The 21754-nt window shown below is 35.9% G+C and overlaps 1 protein-coding gene across 4 annotated transcripts in view; it reads right to left on the bottom strand.

The window, feature by feature from the left end:
* The window catches only part of LOC128855302 (uncharacterized), a 91505-nt gene that overhangs the window by 60087 nt on the left and 9664 nt on the right, over positions 1-21754 (bottom strand). For 3 of the 4 annotated variants that reach the window (XM_054090087.1, XM_054090085.1, XM_054090088.1), the window contains exon 2: positions 1738-3311. In XM_054090087.1, coding sequence (XP_053946062.1) covers positions 1738-3235 — 1498 coding nt within the window. In that variant the 5' untranslated portion in view covers positions 3236-3311. Of the gene's footprint in view, positions 1-1737; positions 3312-12387; positions 12558-21754 lie in introns of those variants that run through there. The other variant, XM_054090086.1, reaches the window with a different exon arrangement.

The following is a 21754-nucleotide window of genomic DNA, read 5'->3' as shown; positions in this document are numbered from 1 at the left end:
TTATGCTTGCGTCTACCTTAAGGACTAGTTATACAAACTGCATAGACATGACATCCCCAACACATTCAGATAATTCGAAAGCGTTATAAAAGGCGTTTGAAAAGAAAAAAAAAAACGTAAAAACGGCGAAAGTCACTATGTTTGAAAAAAGTTTGCTCGCAATAGTGGCTAAGTTTTCCGAACAGGGTGAGGCATATTTAATACATAAAAATTAATATTTGTTAGTCTGCATTTTCACAATTTGGTCACGCATGGTGAATAAGTTTGCTTGGTTCCGCTAACTGACGCGGGAGTCGAGATATTTGTAAAAAATAGGTATGGAATTGTAATGAAAAGCTTGTGTAGTTTTCAAGCAGAGAATAATTCTTGCCAAGAGTTGTTGCTTTGGGCTCAGTAGGCTATTGAGAAGCAGAGCTTTCTCTACCTTTGGAAGTGTCTATCATTTCAATGGCATTCCTCTTCCCAAGTGTCATTCCTCTTTCACATCAGCCAACACGAGATGGATTGATAGTCTGGCATGTAACGCTACAAAAAATAATTTGGCCAAAATGGAACGTCAGGCGCTCAAAGGAGCTACTTAATCGGTCAAGGAAAGCTGCTTTGAACACAGGCCACTGTCTCCTACGTCGGCATGCTCAAAGATTGAACGTACCTCATTTCGACTATTGCAGAAGCTGCAAGAATGAGGAGGAAGAAGAGTCTGTCAGACTTGTTACTGTTGTAGCAGCTTAAAAAACCCTGGCAGTGCGGTGTAGTCACCGGTAGCCTTCGTCTAACTCATCTAACGGTATACTCATAAAACAAGCTGCCTCGACATGTTGGGTGCAGAAGAAGACTGATTTTAGGTGAGAAGGTTTGCTAGGATATATGAAAACGTTGTTAGTATCGTACGGTGTGCCTTCACATGCTGCACATATATTGGGTATCTCGGGGTCGATTCTGGATAAGTAGGAATTTAACCTACGACAATATCCAGAACGCAATTGGGACTCGCGAGGCTGAGAGAGCTGAAGCTCTTTGTGTACAATAAACGGTGGTTGGAATCCGATAACGGCATTCAAATGTCGGGAATTTAGGAAGGTGGTAAGGTGGTAAGAGTCTCCCGATGAATGTCGTGTAATGCTTGCCTGTATACTGTCCAGTCTAGTAGCCGTAATTGTGTTTCGTCCTGGATCTTCTCAGCGTAGTTGAAGAAATGCCACCAGAAGTGCGAGAAAGGAGGTTCGGGCTCAGTGGAGGTGTTACAAGGGGGATATTAGGAAGCATCCCGTAGCTGTCCTGATTGCAGTGTTCAAACATGTCTGGAGCTTATCAACTAGACAGGGCTACCCTTCGTCTACCAGACATCTCCTCTGTCACTGACCTGCGTGGAATGTCACTAGGTTTAGATACTTTGGCTCATCGTTCTTGAATGATACTGATGACCTTAGGGATATAGGCGACAATCAGATCAATGGGTTTGCACTTAAAACAAAATGGTTTAACGAGAAGTTGCAGATAAACTGTTACTGTGGAATGACAATGGATCGGCAACGGTCCAAGTGAGTTGGATAAAAAGACCCACTGCCACTTCTATATACCTTATATAAGGAATAAAAAGAATGAAGCTGTACTCAGTTCAACGAACCACGTACAAATTATTTATTTTTCAAGGATAAAAAATATTTTCCAAGATTGAAAAATAAACCTATACCAAATGAAAAAACAAAAGCGTATTATAAAACAGAAGATACTCACCATCTGGCCGTCCTGTCCAGCAGTTAGCCGGTGAAGCTATAGTCAACATAAGTAGCCATAAAACCATCAGTTTTGAAACCCAAGGCGGCACACCCGTTATACCGCCCAAAGAGCGCATGCTCTTTCGCAACAAAAATGGTAGCACAGCAAGAAAACTGAATCGTTGTTGTTGATATGGGTATTGTGAGCTTGCCAGTGGACTATCATTGTAGCACATGAAGTCGTACCCTTCCCCTTCACCACTCAAATCCCTAAAGTTGCCTTCTTCTTTGTTAATTCCAGCCTCCACCTTTCGGTCAGCAACCGTACAAATATCACTGTTTTCCTTAAAGCACCTGCAGTCTAATGTTGTCGTTGTTTGCGAATTTCCTGTTAAAGCAGCCCCAGCATATCTGAACGCGGCATTTATGTGGGCGACCCCAGACGCCAAAGCATTTTTTCTTGCATCAATTGCCGAGACGAGAAATGCAAACGCCTCTTCCATGCCCACTCTCAGTGGCGTAGAAGTGGGTCGCGACAATATTCTATGCCGCCATTGTGTTTGTGCTTGCGTTGGAGCCTTTTTCATTTCAGTGTTTGGGTGTTGGTTTGTGTGCATCGTCATCACTGCGCGTTCGGCTGGCGTCTCCTGGAACTGTGGTTGCGTTCCAATAACTACATTTCCTAATCTATTCTCCTCCTCAATTGGCATAACTAATTGTTTTTTGTTACTTAAACTAAAATTATCCTCTAGGCAAGGGGGTGGTGATGTCTTCAACGTGCTTGACGCCGTATAGGTGAGCGATGATGATGTAGACAATATCGAAGTCGCCGATAACGCTGTAGGTGATAGTCTTTCCTGTGAGCTTGATTTTGGGTCGATTGAATCACCAAATGTTAAGCTCTCAACTTTGATCGCCGTTTCTCGCATTTGAGCTTGCTCAAGCGTTGTCTTTATGGATCCTCTAATTTTAGATGCATTTGCTAATTGTGCCTTCGGTGATGTTGCAAAATCTTCACACATCCTCTTCATTCGTCTTGATGTCTTGACTTGCGCCCCTAAAATTAGCGTATAGTCGCGCGAATATTGCGCCTGGCGACGTTCGCGCTCGTTTGAAGCAGGCGCTGGCATCGGGTGGATGTCGTCCCTCTTACAACTTGACAGTTGGGACATCACATGTTTGCAATAATTTTTATATTCACGCTGACAGCAATTGCTTCTCAGATTCGCGCCCATGCTGTCGCCCCTGGCAACACGTGATTCACTGTGACTTTGGCTGTGGCTGTAGCAATAGCTGTGCCTCCACTGCTGACTTCTGCCACTGTCGGTTGCAATGAGATCTTCGTAATCATAGCTGCCGTTGTCGTCCTGATCGCTGTCTACAACATCTACGCATTCTACTTTAGTTTTTGCTGATTTTATCTTAGTTGTTGTTGTTGGTGTTGTTGTGCATTCTGCATGAGGAACATTTTGATACGAATTCAAGCTAGGCGGTGAATACTTTATTGTCGCCTTCATTGGAGTAGTTGTTGTGTTTCTGTCGCTGGTGCTCCTACTGGTACTTCTGCTGCGTCTTCTTCTTCTCCGTCTCGCACTGTAATAAAAACATGAAATAAGGCCAATGAGTAATCTTAGGGGGTAATATGATTTTTTATGTTCACACATTTGTTAGTGTATGTAGGTGTAATTAATTTACAATTGCGTGTATTCACTAAAAAAATTATATATGCGAGTATATGGAAACGCACACATTTTTACATAATTATATCCCCGATTTTTTTTTAACAACTGAGGAAGATTGGTATCCGGAAATGTAATTAAAGAGAATGTGACGCCCACAATTGCCCAGTATAGGCTCACCAATTTTATTCATTCTCATGCATCCCTATGCGCTACGCTTTTTTCATTATTGGGTCTGCTAAATATATCAGCATTTTACTTAGGCATATGAGGGTCAAAGTCAGAGAAATGCCACTATTGACGCGTTTAGTTAGTAGCATTTCTTGGAAGAACACACACCAAGTTTCAGCCAGGTCGGTCCATTTCTTTGTGTTTGGAATTCGTTTGAATCGGAGAAGTCGAATGTTTCTCTTTTTCCATCACGACAGCGCACCAGCCCACGCCTCAGCAGTTGTGGTCGTAAACTTAATGGAAATAGGGTTCCAACTCGTTTCACATCCCCGCTATTCTCCATACTTGGCTCCCTCGGATTTCTCGGACTACTATTTGTTACCCAAATTGAAGAAATGGCTGTCGAGGATAAAGATTTTCTTTAAACGAAAAGGTGATTGCAGAAAAAAATGGTTATTTTTCAGACTTGGGAAAATCGTTTTATTCGGAACGAATCAACAAACTAGAACAGTGTTGGGCGAAGTATAAAAGCCTAAAAGGAGACTATAGGACACAAAAGATCTTTTAGGTCACCCATTAGGCACACTAATGATACAAAAAGAAGACTATGTCGAAAAATAAAAAAATTAAACAATTAAATGGTTTTTATTTTTGCACGAATTTTTCAAACAAACCTCGTATATAAGTGAGCAGGGTGTATTTTGGGAAAGGATGGTGCTTCAGAGTATATATGCATGTTAATTATAGTAATTCCGAAGGCAATATGAAAATTGCAAAATATAAAATGTAAAATATTCAATATGCAGTTATATTTGAAGGGATTTTTTTCTGATTTCGAGGCCTTATTGAAAAAAAATTGGTATAGCAAATTTTATTAAACGAATTTTCTTTCAGAAGCTACAAATCTTTCCCTTCTTTGAGGAAGCGCTTGAATTTCATCTCCATAGAACCGCTCATCTTTTCGAGCCAAGAACGTATTGCTTGAATTTTTGATACTTTCAACTAAAGCGAATGGGGTTTCGAAAAAAAATATTCCGCATTGTTCGAAATAATAGAGAATTCCGTCCGCTATACGATGGGTTGGTTAAGTCTTTATCCATCCATTATTTTTCGAGTAGACTTTAACGGGTTGTCAAACTTGTGGTCTTTCTTGTTGTGATGGAAAATCAACCACTTGTACCTGGTCCCACATTCCGTATGTGTTTATTGTTGTTGTTGCTGTCCTGCCAGTGCGGTGTAGTGAGCGATCGTAGGTGTCTAACTCATCTAACGGTAGAACGGCAGACAATTAACTTGCTGAATTAAGTAATTTGAGCTTGATCGCCAAAATGAGATTCACAGTCTCTGTGAAATCAACTGACTTCACTCATTCTCAACTAAGGCATTTGAGTCTAGAGATATTTTCGGAACTTCGACCGGGTGCATTGTATCAGCTCCACAGCAGCGTTCGGATTGGAATATTTTAGCTTGAACTTATCCACTATAGCTCACCCGGTCTGTCTGGCAGGATGATTATAACGACCGATTTCCGGTAGTAACTTTCTATATTTCCAAGCATTGCTCGTCCATGAACTGCACCGCTATCAAATGTAAACCTTGAATGACGCTTTAATATTATCTATTCAAAAAAGATTTAAGGTTACGTTTGTAGCCCCTATACAAATAGAGGCCGCCTTATCCGAATGTGTTTATGCAATACTACCAATTGCTCGAGCCCCGGGTATCAAAATGATACAAAAGATGTTTTCTAAAGCGGTCGCCCCTCGGCACGCAATGGCAAACCTCCGAGTGTATTTCTGCCATAAAAAAGCTCTTCATGAAAAACTATTTGTCATTCGCTGTTCGTCCATCTATTTCTTTAAAAATATCGATGCACACCACGAATTGGAGGCGAATCTTAGCCAAAGATCTAGCGAATGATGAGCGCGCCAATTATATATACATTTATGCGGGGTGGCACAAAATTAATCACCCCATAGGAAGATCTATAATTTTTGCAAAAGGCGTAGTGTGTGAATCATATTTGACACTTATGAACTAGACAATTGTTTTAGACAAGCAGATAAGGAATGGAACGCATCAAATTCAAAATCAAAATTTCCATCACCCAAAATCATTTTTTTTTATTTAGTAGAAAAGTTATTCGAAATCAAAAGTGGATGATTAATTTTGCACCAACTTGTAAATATATAGATACAATGAATGCAACGTCACGTAAAATGGTTCCAAAAGTGAACAAGCGACTTGGTGAAATCCCCACCAAAGTAGCAACAAGTCAGACTTGAGAAAGCGAAGGAGTTGCTTCATACGAGAATTTAAGTCATCGATTGGCCACCAGGAGGCACCACCCGCCACAGGCAATGGTTTGGGCTGCTGTAACCGCAAATGCGCGCTCTCCAAACGTTTGCATCGAGTCTGGCGTCAAGGTAAATTCGAAGTATTATCGAGAAAGTATTATGGAGATTGCTTTGCAGCCGTGGGCAGACAAACATTTCGGTTGCAGACCATAGACGTTTCAACAGGACTCGGTACCATCTCACAAAGCTCGAGTGAACCAAGAATGACTAAAAAACAACGTTACCGACTTCATAACGACCACCAGACGCGAATCCGATGCTTTATTCTCTTTAGGCCATTTTGAAGAGCAAAGTCCGAACTAAAAGATTCACCAGTCTCGAGGCGCTGAAAAAGCCAGTGTCCGTGACTGGGCCAAAATACGTGTAACTCACGTTCAGGCAGCTTGCGATGCGTTTCTGGACCATCTCACGGCCATAGTCAATGCAAAAGGTGGTCATATCGAGAAAAAGTAAATTGATTCTTCTTCGTATTATTTTCACACATTTTTACTTTAAATTGAATAAAAGTATTTTTCCAAACTAAATTTATGGACTTTTTAATTGGTTACACTTCGAGTGCCGGACCCTGTATAAGAGTTTACCTCTTCGCACTCATATAGCCCCGAATCGGTGGCACGAATCATTTTTAAGAATTTAATTGCCGTCGTAAGTGTGGCCAAGCAATATTCTGTTGATAAGTTTTATCGAACTTACAATCTTTGAACCAAGTCTTTGCTTTTAACTTTGTGCAAAAAGGTTACAGAAATCCATCGTACCATTCGGAGAAAATTTTACGGCGAATCATTCTCAAAGCTTCGTCGATAGTGTACCATATTCAACTTCGATAACAGTGCCATTATCTGCTACTTCTTTTGCAATTTGATCTGAATTTTCATAAAAGCTTTTAGCTATCAATCAACATTTTCTATTATTTTTATTCATATTGTTCACCCTACAACATGTACATATGTATAGGGTGGGCCATGTAAAATTTGCTTTTTGAATCGGCTATAAAAAAACTAATCAATATTTTTTCAAACTTTTTTTTTTATTTTGAAGATTGAACATTGTCATTTATGAATGAAAAATAATATCGTTCAAATGACTGCCACGACTGGCTTCACAGTAGGCCATTCGATCAACCCAATTTGTAAGCACATTTTCGATTGTTTGGGCTCCAATTTCATGAATGGCAACTTCGATTTCGTGTTTTAAAGCATCAATCGTCTCTGGATGGTTCGCATATCATTTGTCCTTAACGGCCCCCCACAAAAAATAGTCCAACGGGCTTAAATCACAGCTCCGAGGCGGCCAATTGATATCGGAATTTCGGCTGATTATTCGGTTTTCAAAAACGGTAGCCAAAAGATCGAGTGTAACTTTGGCAGTGTGACAAGTTGCACCGTCCTGTTGAAACCAAATGTCGTCCATGTCATCCTCTTCAATTTTTGAAAACAACTCGTTGAGCATGTCACGGTAACGCTCGCCATTTACTGTAACCGCGGAAGAAGAAGAAGACTCACAACTTTGGAAATAGGTTTTCAATATTTCCCAATTTGTTCAAGCGTATAGCGTCCCACTTCGTAAATGTCAAACCTTTAAGTAGTTATGAACACATTTGACATGTCACTTGTGTTACCATTCTCAAAAAAATAGGTGTTTCAAAAAGCAAACGCTATATGGCCCACCCTGTACATATACTAATATTCTCCGTATTGACATTTAGTACTTTTTTAATTTTTAATTCAAAAAAAGGCCTTATGGTTTTCTTATACAACATAGTAAATTTATTAAATACAAACATAAATTTAGTGTTAACAAGAATGCATTGAATGCACAAAATGATAAGTAAAAAGGAGATAGTTTTGTTTTTGAATATTTTTTTATTAAATACATTTTTTATTTTATTTATTAAATAGTTTTGAGTAACGGAAACTTTTATTCTGGTCTCTACGCCCTCCATTACTTGTCTGTTTATGTACAGCAGCTGCCTAGTTCAAAGGTGTCAAATATGATTGACGTCCGACACTATTTGCGAAAATAATAAATCAGCCGCAATACCAGGAAATGATTGCCATAAGCTTAGGCATTTTGTATTGCCTTTTCTTTTTCATTATTTTGCTCTTTATGAAAATTGTTAAATTTCTTGCTGCCTTCACACTATACTCACTGGTTGTCTAAAAAAAGGGGCTCTATGACCTAGGAAGAAGTAAAATTAGCTTTAACGACTAAAAACCGACTATCTTTTTCTTCTCTCCTTTGATTGAAATTTGAAGACTTTATTGAATTTGTTCATTGATTTTATATAATTCATCATCCTTACCCAAAATGGTGCAAAAATCCTCCGGTCTTCAGAGAGAAACATCATCATTTGGTTCGGCAAACAAACTAATCCACTAGGTTTCAACATTTTTTCCGGCTAACAATTCTCCGAAAAAAAGTTGAAAGTCATAATGTATGAAAAAATTTATGATACACCACCACCCAAACAGTTATCTACTTGTTCTATATTCCTACAAATGCGATAAATCAGAGCATAATTTTGTGATGTCGATCGTTAAGTTCTTTTTTTTTCATTTCAGTATTTTTAAATTTTTGAAAACTTCCGGACTTCGGAAGAAGTAGAAAATAAGCCTAAAAACATAAAAATGCATTTTAAAACGCTCATCTCATAAAAAATTCAATACAAAGCCCTTATGACATACCCCGCCAGTTTGTAAGTATTTGCCTGTAAGTTTATTGGTTCGAATTATGTCTTTATCACATCATTTGTGCACATAATTCAGGTATTAAGAAACGAAGGCATAAATCAAACGATAATATGAAACTTTCTAAATTTGCTCCCATTTCTAATCTTTGATGAATAAACTATGAATGTTTAAATGAAATTCTGCCTCGGCTGGTTGTGCATAGAAGTGCACGTAGGAGTATTTGTGCAGGTTTTTTGTTGTTAATTGCTGATCTCTGCGCCTATTATAATTATTTTTTATGTGTTCTAATGTCGCAAAGCGTATGAAGGATCGACATAATTTATATGTACATATGTCTATTTTAATACCTTACAAATTTTGAATGAGAAAAATTATACAACCATATTTTATAAAATTTGGCGTTTATGTATTGTAACAGTATTAATTTTGATACGTTTTCTTAAGGGGAGACGATACCTGTAAAATTTCGAAATTTTTTTTTTTGTTTTCATAAAATATTAATATAATCCTTTAAGAATATGTCAAAAAAAATTTAGAGCGTAAATTTAAGTATTTCTTATATTATAGATCGTCAATCGTGAGGACTCTATTCTTTGCGTTCGAGCGCTGGGAGAGGTATAGTAACGTTGTATTCAAACTTTAGACGCGTTTTTCTCAAAACTATATTTTTCGAATTGGCGTACACGATAACTCAAAACACAAAGAGGAAAGTTATTGACCGATCTCCCTGAAATGTTGCACACATCTTTTTTATGATATTACTTTCTATGTGAATTTACAATTTTTCGAAAAAATAATTTTTGGGTAAGACTCCGTCAGAAAATATGAGATTTGCAAGTGGTCTTTCGATTTCTTTGAAACTTTGGGAAATATTAGTTCTAGGTAAGATACTTTCGAGCCTAAAAGGATTTTGAAAAATTTTCAAAATTGAGTCATCTACGCCATGTTGAAAATCGGGACCGTGTTTTTTTCAAAAATCAATATTTCTTGAACCGTTGGATGGATTTCAATGCAATTTACAGACAATATAGAAACAAATAAGTAGTTTAAATTAGTATTATGTTAAAAAAAAATTTCGAAATTTTGACCAAAAAAAAGTCAAAAAATTTTTTTGAATCAATTTTTAGTTGATTTGGCCAGTTTTTTAGATTTTCTGTTATACACGTAACGATTCCTTATGATTTAACCTTTATTTTGAAAAAAAAAATTTTATGGTGTCTATAATAGTTCTCGAGATATTGCGATTTTAGTTTAAGCGCGCACGCACGGTTTAGGTAACAGATGTGCAATGCGCGCTGCGTTATGTGTTCCTGTATGAAGTGACTGGAGCAGACTGCTGCAGGTCTGTGCGCGTTTTTCTACTCCCGCGCTGCGTAACCGCGAACTTCACGGTGCGCGCTTCCACTAAAATCGCAATATCTCGAGAACTATTATAGACACCATAAAATTTTTTTTTTCAAAATAAAGGTTAAATCATAAGGAATCGTTACGTGTATAACAGAAAATCTAAAAAACTGGCCAAATCAACTAAAAATTGATTCAAAAAATTTTTTTGACTTTTTTTTGGTCAAAATTTCGAAATTTTTTTTTAACATAATACTAATTTAAACTACTTATTTGTTTCTATATTGTCTGTAAATTGCATTGAAATCCATCCAACGGCTCAAGAAATATTGATTTTTGAAAAAAACACGGTCCCGATTTTCAACATGGCGTAGATGACTCAATTTTGAAAATTTTTCAAAATCCTTTTAGGCTCGAATGTATCTTACTTAGAACTAATATGTCCCAAAGTTTCAAAGAAATCGAAAGACCACTTGCAAATCTCATGTTTTCTGACGGAGTCTTACCCTTTTTCCAAGCAAAAATACTAGGAAAATTCGCCCCAAAATTCTTTTTTTTTTAAGCATTTTATTCCGCGATTTTTCTTTTCATTTTTGTTTAATTCATATAGAAATTATGACATTAATGAACAAAAAAATGTTGGGTTTTTTGTATTCAGGTCACTGACGCCGATGCGACAATGCCCGCCGATTGAGAAGCCCCGCTGCGACCTTCCTGGAAGATTGAGAGTAAATAAATTGGTTGCCAATTTAAAAAAAAATATATTGACTTCTTCATTTTAAATAATTTTAATGAAAATCAGGGAAAATATGGCCGTTTACAGGTATCTGCCCCCTTAAAACAATGTAAAGTACCTGTATAGTAATACTGGGTAGAAATAGTAATTTTCTTAATTTTTGCTGGTCTTATCGGAGATCTTTGAACTCAAGTATTTGCGCCCATCAAAGAGTGCGTGACGTCGCATTAGCCGAGTTATGTAGTGTTGCCAACCATTTGCTCTTCGCAATAAATGTAGTGCTATTTTATACCGAAAATACGAACATTTTTAAGTTTGGTGTTTGTTTCTTTTTTTTTACTTTAAAGCTACCGAAACTGTAAGTTAAAAAAAACTGTATTATTACACAAATGAATGTTAAAAAAGGTCTCTCTCTGAAAAAATTTTAGTGTTAATGAAAATTTGTTGGTTCTTATAAAATATGATATTTTGAAAGTGAAAATTTAATTTTATGCTCCTTTTAAGATTATGTTATATGTTATGAATATTAAGTCTTCTTCTCTCAACTCTTTTTAGCATTGACAGCCTTTTTACACATTTTAAAAAGCGTTTGAATTTACTGAATGTGAATTAAAACCATAGAGGTGTAATCGTTTGTTCCGATCCTCAATCCTTAGCAGGACGTAGGGCATCAAGAGGTTTATTCATAGTAAAAATAGGCAAAACAATACCAGAAAATACTGATGAAACCATAACGGGATTTTTAAAAAAAGAGTACCTTATCTTGTTGCATAACCTTAAATGTAGCAAAACAGTCGTACCCTTAACAAAAGAGTTTCACTTAACAAAAAAATCTTAAATTCAATTGTACATAACCATAGCACATTTATTTAAAAAAAACTCGCCTTTTAAAGACAATTTGTCACGCATACAAAGTGCTTTAAGTAACTCAATAAAAATTTGGTATTTTATTGTCTTTAAATGGGCATTTTGGTGCGGTTTTATACTCAAAGCCAGGCAACACTACAGTAGCGCGAGAGAGATTTGACTGCTGAAAGGAGAAGAGGACCAACAATAACCGCAATCGCAGGTAATACCACCAGATGTAAAAAAAAGTAAAGCTAAATAAAACTGAGTGAATTGTTGAACTGATTTTTTAAAAATGTATACTTAACAAAATTATAAGCATTACATTTTAATTAGAACAGGCTAGAAAAGTGTCATGACGAAAGAGGTAAAAATCCGAGACTAAATAACAAAAAAAATACTAAATCAAGTTATGAAAATGGTAATCTGGCCATACTGGTGCTAATACGACGTCACTCATTTTCAAATTTGCTGAGAGCAAAGTAACGGTACCACTATAGACGCTAAAAATGCCCCTCATTATATGTCGAAATTACGAAAATAGCGCCATATGCCGTGTGAAGTGATGTTGCATATATATAAATTAATAATATAATGAAGCAAATAAAGCAACACGATTTACATCCTTTTTTACAGCAGTACAGCAGTTTGAGAAAAAACCCGCAACCCTACGAATGCTGAGATAAGAACACGAAAATTGTACACACCATTTTTACACTTCCATTTTCGATTCATAAATGAATAAAGGTTTAGGATTTTCTTTTTAAATGATTCCATTTCTCCTTCGTTTATATTTTATTACTTTCATGCAGCTTTATTTTATTTTTTACTACGCAATAAAAATACCTTCATTTTTAAAGTTAATCCATTCTGAAAATACACATTACGTATTTTGATCATTTGCAAATTTTCACAAATGGATCAAAATAAAGCAACGATCCACAGAACACCAACACGGTTGTCGAATTTATACAAGAAAATCACAAAGTCACAATCAATTAATTAAGCAAATGCTAGATTTTATAATTTTTGCCTTTATAATTACATTCCAATTTTAGAAAAAATATTTTTCGCAACCGTCAATAATTTGGTTTGACCTTCGCAACAATTGCACTTTATGTACTAAACAGAATTGCAACGAACGGCAGGTAACGGGCTGCCGAGCTGCCGGATACCCGCTGTCAAAATTAGAACCCATTGAATAGCATGAAATTGCACAGAATTGTAATTGCCGGCGGGGACGGACTTCTTGAAGTCGTTTACTTTTACGATGAGAAAATATTTTAACTCATTTCTATTTTCTCTGCCGGGTTGAAGACTCAGGGTTGCTTTTCTGATCACCTGATGACAATTTATTTCTTTACAAGCAACAGCACTTAAATAACAAGCAAATAATGTTCGATTTGCACAAGAAACCCCGCAAAATAACAATAATTTAAAAAAATATTTTTATTTTTTTTGTAACTGAGAGCTTCAACGAGTTGCTGATAGAGGAGTAGAAGGTGTGAAAATACAAGTGCATTTACGTTTTCCTTCTGAAGAAATACCGAAACGTGCAGAAGAAGAACCCAATTTATGAGGGAGACTGGAAAAGTGGTAAATGAAAACTGTAAGTATTATTAAGTGCATGAACACATTTTGCATTGTGTACATAATTTTGATTTTTCGAAACAGTCTTTCAATATTGCTCACTTTGGCATGCGCTCACAAATACAGCAAACGAAAAAATTTCACTAAAAAATCCTTTTTATCGTAATCACAAAATGTCAGCTGTAAACCGTCCGGTCACAATTGTGTTTAATCGACCGAATTTTCCGACGGGAGTACATTAGCTGTTCACCACCCGTCAACCAGCAGTCCGCTGCAATTCTGTTTACGGCATTAACTTATTATTCCTCACACAAAAGACGGAAAACAGATATGATTGAAATTGCCAACTTTTAACGTACGATAAATAAATAGGGTTGCTACCGCACTTGATTATACGCCGAAACAAAAGTTGGTTTTATGCGCCAAAAATACTAATCCTTTAGCCTATAATGCGATGGCTCAAAATTACAGTCACACAAGAACTCACTTTATATTGAACCAAATTTTATGAAATTTTAACATAACATCCGTGATCTTATGCCCAGTTCTAAGAAATTACACCAATTTTGCTGAGATATGAAGGCAGTCCATGAACTTTTGCGGCAGATTTTGTAGCTACTCCATTGAAACTCTAGAAGTATCGACGCTAGAAGTGACGATCGCTTACTCACTTAAATTTTATAAGCAAAAAATTATAATTTACAAATAAGAAGTTTAACAAACATTTCATTCCGAAATAAGCGAATGACCGTATAAAGTTCACCAGTTAACTACCACCAGTCACAATTCCAAGCAGATAGAATAAGCACACACAAACATACGTACACCTAATACACATAAAACATATTTGGATATGTTCATAAAGTATTTAAACTAAATATTTCTCAAGTCTTGAAGGCACTACCTTCTGCATGGCACTGCAGGGTGCTAGAACCTCGCCTAAGAAACCATTGTGCTGCTCTTTGTTATTTATTGTTTTTATATTCAAAAATGACACATGCAGATGCAGAGGCATTCGTAGATACATATGCGCATACATATGCATAATAAGGTATAGGGTAATCGGCAAAGTGTTTCGAAGCCGGTTTTTCTGTATTTGTTTTTCTCGAATTTCGTTTTCCGCCGTTAAATCGCTATGAGATACAAAAAATGTATTTGTGTTGTGTATGCTTCAAATAATAAAAATAATAAAAAAATATATGTTTTTAAAAAATTATAATTATAGTTTTTTCATAAGTCCAAACTTGTCATGTCGTGTTTGTTTCAGCACAAATTAATTTATATAGCTGAAATTTAATTTTCGTAAATAAAGTCTTAAATTTTTATTTAACGATACTAAAACGGGTGTGTTTTTAATCGTATATTATAAACTGCGGCAGCCCTAGCCTAATGCGTGGGTGCGTGACTACCATTCAGTGCATAGTGTACGAGTTCGAAGCCTCCTGTGGGCACGAAACACCAAATGATAGAAAACTTATTTTCTAATACTGAAAAAACCATCGCCAAAGTAGAAGCCAATATAACCGCTTGACAACTGGGTTCCTGCCTGCAACCTGCAACACTACTTCCAAGCTTGCAAGCACTGCACACGAAACTGATGCAGAAGTTGAAGCTAATGGAGTATCGTTGGTCGAAGTTGTATCGCATTTTTATAATCTTTAATAATAAGACACACTACTAGCTTGCTAGGAGAATGATTCAGAACTGTTTGGTTAATCCATTATGTATCGGTTGTGGATTATAGCAAAGAACCTGTTAAACAAATTCAGCGAGATGAGAGAACCATACAAATATTTTATACATTTACTAAAACGTGAAAATTTAGGCAACAGAAAGTAAATTTATGCTTATATAAGCAAAATTCTCTCGACACATGAAAAAAAAGCCTTTGTAAGTATGTATTATTATTATTATTATTATTATTTATTAAAATATAATTAAAATTATAGATTAATCTAAGATAAAAGCTCTAGCTACCAGGGCTATCGGCTAAGTATCGGTAAGTATGTAAAAATCATGCAAATCGGTTGCCAAACACCAAAACTGTCAAATCTCCTCCGAAAAGTTGCTGTAGCTCCCTCAGTTTTGCTCTGATTGGCCTGAAACTTTGACATATGATAGTTGATCGCTGCCTAAAATAAAGTATTAAATAACTGAATTAATAAATTCCAGATAAAACTTGGCTTAACCTTCGGTGGGCACACTGGGATGTGAGGCGCCCACGCCACACTGCCATTATTGCTCCAAAAGAAAAATACTCCTTATAAAAATGGAATTAAAAAAAAAAATCCACCACTGACAAAACTAAACTAAATATATTATATGTACGTACATACTGTCAACGTCAAAGGAAAGTGCACACCACATTTTGCTAAATTTTGACCATTTATTTTTTAATTTTCAATTAATTTTACACAAAAATAGAAAGCAAAACCTATTGCTGAAAAAACATTTCTGTATGTGAGTAAAATCCAAGCATGTTCGTATATTGGGTAGTCGAAAAAGTATTTTCGTATTTCTAATCAAACTTCAACTCATTTTTTTTATATTTATAATGAACTTTATTAAACCAAATATGTACCATTTTGGTCGACCACCTTTTTCCATTTTTCTTCTAGAGACATTATTCCATCAGTGTAAAACTTTTGTGGTCTCTCGGCGAAAAACTGCGACAAGTAATTTTCACAGGCTTCTCTTGAAGCCAACTTTACTCCATTAAGGGAGTTCTGCATTGACCGAAACGAATGGTAGTCCGATGGTGCAAGGTCAGGGCTATATGGTGGATGCATCAAAACTTCCCAGCCAAGCTCTCCCAGTTTTTGCCGAGTCATCAAAGATGTGTGTGGCCTAGCGTTGTCCTGATGGATGACGACGCCCTTTCTGCTGATTAGTTCTGGCCCTTTTTTTCGATTGCTTGCTTCAATCTCATCAGTTGTTGACAGTAAAGTGTATAATCAATCGTTCGAGCAGGCTGGAGCAGCTCATAGTGGATAATTCCTTTCCAATCCCACCAAACACACAGCATAACCTTTCGAGGCGCCAATCCTGGCTTTGCGGCCACTTGTTGAGCTTCACCACCCTTGCACCATGATCTTTTTCGCACATTATTGTCGTATTTGATCCACTTTTCGTCTCCTGTTACCATTCGCTTCAGAAATGGTTCGATTTCATTTCGTTTCAGCAAAGAATCGCAGATGTTAATTCGGTCCATTAAATTTTTCACAGACAATTCATGTGGTACCCAAACATCAAACTTCTTTTTGTAACCAGCCTTTTTTAAATGGTTCAAAATCGTTTGATGATGAATGTTTTGTGCCTGGCGATGTCATGGCAGCTTATGTGACGGTCCTGGTCAATCTTTTCCATAATTTCATCGACTATTTCAACGATATGTCGACCGGAGCGAGGTGCATCTTTCACATCGAAATTTCCAGAACGGAAGGGAGCGAACCATTGTTGTGCTACACGAACTGATACAGCATCGTCTCCGTAAACTTTACAAATTTCATTGGTGGCTTGCGTGGCATTCTTCCCTTTTTTATACAAAAATTTCAAAATATAGAGAATTTCTTCATTATTTTCACTAATTTTTTAACAGCTATAACTTTTTTTCAACTTCTCCGAATTTAATTTTTTTTTGGTTAAATAAAGCTTAAAATGTCACCTTTCTAACACCATATGATATGACACAATGTGATTGGTAGCACTGGAGATAGATGACTCCAACGACATCTATTGACAAAATACGAAAAGACTTTTTCGACTACCCAATATTATCTGATATCGTCGAATAAACTACAATAAATTAAACAATTCATTCTAAATTTGTTTTTTCTAAATAAATACAAAAAAGTATAAATAAAATCTCTATTGATTATTGTTATTATTAAGGCGAAATTTTCGTAAATTTATTACAAAATATTTTTTTTCTAAGCCCTTCAATTAAGTTTCATAATTCTAGTTTCATAAAATCGATCACCCTAATTCGCCTGTATGAGCTGTAATCGTGCATACAGCTGGGTGCCTGCTGAGAGGAACAAGCACAAGTTAAGTAGTCAGAAGTAATATACTCTGTAGGTATGTAAATTTTTACTTAAGCACATATGTATGTATATAAAAATTTTAGTATAAATATTCTTACATACTTTCAATATAATTTTATACCGAAGTAAAGATCTATGTATGTAAATCGGACTATCGTGTCATAAGCAACACCGAATCTGGAGGTATAGTATGCATAAATTTATATTAAAAAATAAATTACAAAATTATACGAGTAATTTAAGTTACATTTTCGGAGGGGCAGCATAAGTTCACGCATATGTACATGCCTCAACAGAGTAAGACGCCTTAGGGCGCTTCAGCACACCTGACAAGAGCCCATTTGCATATGTGCATATGTATGTATGTATGTATAGGATGCATCTATATATATATACCCATTTATATGTATATAGGTACAGTAGAAACTCGATGCTGGCACGTCGTGTAAACCGGCTTCAGTGCAAATTTCGAGGTTTTCGCAAGTACTGAGGTTTTTTCCCCATTCAAGTTAAAGTTGTTTCTCTACTGATAGCAATCCAAGTTTATTTTTTTTAATATGATATATCAATTAAATACACTTTAAAGCGATAAGTTTCATTTGAAATTAAATTTGAATTCAATTTATTGTACGATTTTGGTTTATTTTGTACACGCTCGCCTTTTCAATACCGCACAGCTTCTAAGTCTCTGCAGCGTCATAACGTCGTTTAAGCAAGTATTTTTTGCTTTGCCCAATCCAAGCATATCTTGAATGCTGATATTATTGTTTTTTTTTGTCATGACAGACTGGCAAGCACAGCACTCAGACACAATTAAATCCATTGTACTGCACTCGGGTTCCCTTTTTAATATTCTTTAAATCTACTCGACCTCCGAAGAAATCTGAGTAGATCTTGTGGTGCCAAGGTGTAATTTTATTCGTAACTAGCATCTAAACGTCGTCTTCATTACAGTATTCATCATTTAAAGCTGTGGGTTCTGAATGATTTCTCGATTTCAGATTGGAAGACTTGCGGTAATGGTACTTCTTCCTTAAGCAAAGTTGGAATGAATTGAATATGCATTATCAGCCATCTGTAAACGTAATTCCGAAAGAGGAATGATATCGGCACAATCCCAGTCAGACGCTCAATTCAAAAAGGTTTTGAAATGTTGAATGAATTGAAGTTGCATTAAGAGCATCCTATGCATTTGCTAAAAAGCATATTGCATTTTTCAGGTCGATGTTAAGCAGTGATCCCTCGATAGATTCTTCTCGAGCAAAAATGTGACTTGAAAAGATTTTTTTTAGTTCAATTTAGTAAGCCTTATAATGTTTCGATCCATGGGAGCCATACAGTTTCTAGGAAAGCACATCACCGATGTTTGGCCGTAGTAGCTTTTTAACTCGCCTTATTTGGGATGTCTATGCCATCTATGTCATTATCAATATTTTTCCGGAAGATTAAGCAATTTTTGATTAAAACAGGGTTCTGTGTTTTGACAAAAAATGAACATACATCTGGAACAAGTGTTTTGTTAAAAAAGGTAAAGTATTCCAAGCTCTTTTATTTCCTTTCTAAACAACAGGCATTTCGCCGAGTTCCCAATAACCATTACTTTTACTGTATGTTCTCCAGCAGCATTTGTACAAACAAGGAACGTTATTCTGGCAGACGCAGCGGCATTGTATATCTGCTCTTTTGTCAAACTTAAATCCATAATTGTTTGGTTAAATTTTGGGCAAAAATGGGTTGATGGAGTCAATCTTTTTTTTTCCTTGTTCACTCCCATGTGATGTCGGCATCTGCTAATTCGCGCAGCATCGACCATCTCTAAGTGTTTTTTGGTCGACCGCGACCTCTGCTCTCTTGCGGGTTCCAGACCAGTGCCATTCTCGTAACCTATCCATCGCCAATTTCTGCGTCTGATTTGCCTGATATACACTACCCAAGTGACAATAGCATGATTGCAACCTTTGCTGATGACACCGTTTTAATGACCTCTAACAAAAACATAAATGTTGCCACAAACAAACTACAACAGCTACTTAACACAACGCTGGACTGGTTCAATACATGGCGAATCGAAATTAATACAGATAAAACTATACAAGTAATATTATACAATATACACAAACAGAAAGTGTGATCCATATTGACCATAAATAATAAAGTCATTAAAATGATACAAAAGCTAAATATTTAGTCATAATAATTGATGCAAAACTGACCTGGAAGCAACATATACTTCAAAAAAGAAACGAAGTTAAAAACAGATTCAGACAACTCTACTGGCTACTACGAAACGGCTCGCGACTTTCACTTGGAAATAAATTGTTAATCTACAAAACTCTTATAACTCCGATCTGGAAATATGGCATTGAACTATGGGGAACAGCAAACAAATCAAACATTAAAATAATGCAACGACTACAATCAAAACCCCTAAGGACTATCACAAACGCAGCCTGGTACATAACCAATGACGATATACACAGGGACCTCAAAATTAATTTTATGGAAGACGTCATTCGAGAATGCAGCACAAATCACATTCACAGACTACTAACCCATACAAACGAAGATAGCTGAAAATTCCACATTCAGAACTGCAAAAATGAAGACTGAAAGGAATAACTCCGACAGCCCTGGCAGATACTTTATCACTAAAATAAATATCAACCTGTTCTACGTTTTATGTCATATAATTCAGATGTGTATTTATCCGTCCTATATCATATAATTCTTATATGCATTATCCCTCTTATGCTGTAAAACAAATGTACTTTAAATAATGATTTAATGTTACGCTTATATTTCCATAATTGTTATAAAAATTACTAAATGTCGAAAGCTGACAGATGTAATAAATTGAAAAAAAAAGATTTGCCTAAGGATGAGTTCCTCGTTCATTAATCTCCACAGTGCGTCGTTACTGATAGCGTTTGACCAGAATATTTTGTTGATGAAAGATTGTAGCCTCTTGGTGATGCAATTTTTCTCCGCAAATTCATCGTATTTCGTGCCTCTTTTTGAAGTTTGCAACCCAGCCATTGCTAGTGTGGAAGCCCTCAGGCTTTCCTGAATTTGGGCATGTAATAACTTGGCTTTCTATTTTAGCATATCAATTGTAATTGATAAGTTTTTGGCCCTTTGAACCGCAAGTTAAACAACGTTTTTTTCATTTTTGGGAATTCCGAAATCTCAAGAGAACTCCGAATTCAGATCGTGTAACAAACTTCTTTATGGACTGTTAATTGTTTTTTGTTTTTTTTACGAGTTATTGTTGCTCTATGCACGTGAAAGGTTTTAGCTAACGCATTAATGAGAACCCTCTCATTTAATTTGTTCAGAATGTCAGTTTTTTATTGTAAGCAGCGTAAATTTTCTCTTTGCCTTTATAAGGTCACATCATGCAAAAGTTCATGCACAACTGTAATTTCGTCAGCAAATGAATTAGATTTCATTCAGCTGCTTCAATTCAAAAAATGTCATTACCAGAATGACATCGACGGTACTTCTCCAAGCTTTACTCTCAGCAATACATCGTAAAATAGCAAAAGGGAAAGACAAACCAAAAAATGGTGCAAGTACTGAGTACATCGAGTTTCTACTGTATTTCTTTTGAATATGCACATAAAATTGTCTCTATTTAAAGGTGCACTCACACCGCAATACACAAATACATATATAATGTATACATAAATTCCTATGTGAATATATACACATACATGCATACATATATTCCATTGATATTAGGCGGGCGCAGAGGGTAGATAAATTTTGAAATTTATGCAGTCAAGTTGCAGTGCACCAAATACTCAGTTTCCTGATGCAGAACTCCTACTTCCACTAAACCATTTCATTTTTCAGGCATTCTGCTGTCAAATACTTGATAATATGCTATAAATAATAGCGGGCAAAACGTAGACAAGAAAGACGCTTTCATTTCATGCACGAATAGTGGATTTTTAAGCGGTAGAAGTAGACAACAAATACCACAACGGTATTTGAGTATAGTATTTTATTAAGTAAGAAATTTATTTGATTTACGTGGGGACTTAAATGAATTTAATCAATGCCCTAAATTTGAAAATCGTCTGCATGCTTTGAAGGTACTACAAAGTTTGAAGCAACATACATATATACGTATATGTGAACATATATGTATGTGTGCATATACACGTTGCACAGTGCGACTGTGTTTGTAGATGTATAATAGAGACTAATGGAGATAAAATATTAAAAATTTGTCGAATTTATTCCAAAATATTCAACGGTAAAAACCAGCTATGTATGTATGTATTTAATCTTTATTTGAATGCAACAACACAATACTATATTTCATTTAAAGTCGTTAAAAGGCATTTTTTCTTCTTTCTTTTTTTGTAATTCATGGTATTTAGTTTCAAACTAAAGTCAATCTATTTGATTAATGATGGATCACAAAATCCGCCAAATACATAGACAGTTATCTCATCTTCTCTTAAAGATGCTGTTGAGGCGTTAGGCAACTGTTGAAATTAAAAAAAATATAATAATAATTTGTTTTGCCTGAAAGGTGTCCTCATACCTTGAAAATTAAATACGTGGAGTAT

This window comes from Anastrepha ludens, chromosome 2 (assembly GCF_028408465.1).
Source record: "Anastrepha ludens isolate Willacy chromosome 2, idAnaLude1.1, whole genome shotgun sequence".
NCBI classification, from domain to species: domain Eukaryota; kingdom Metazoa; phylum Arthropoda; class Insecta; order Diptera; family Tephritidae; genus Anastrepha; species Anastrepha ludens.
This window is presented reverse-complemented; position numbering and strand designations above follow the sequence as displayed.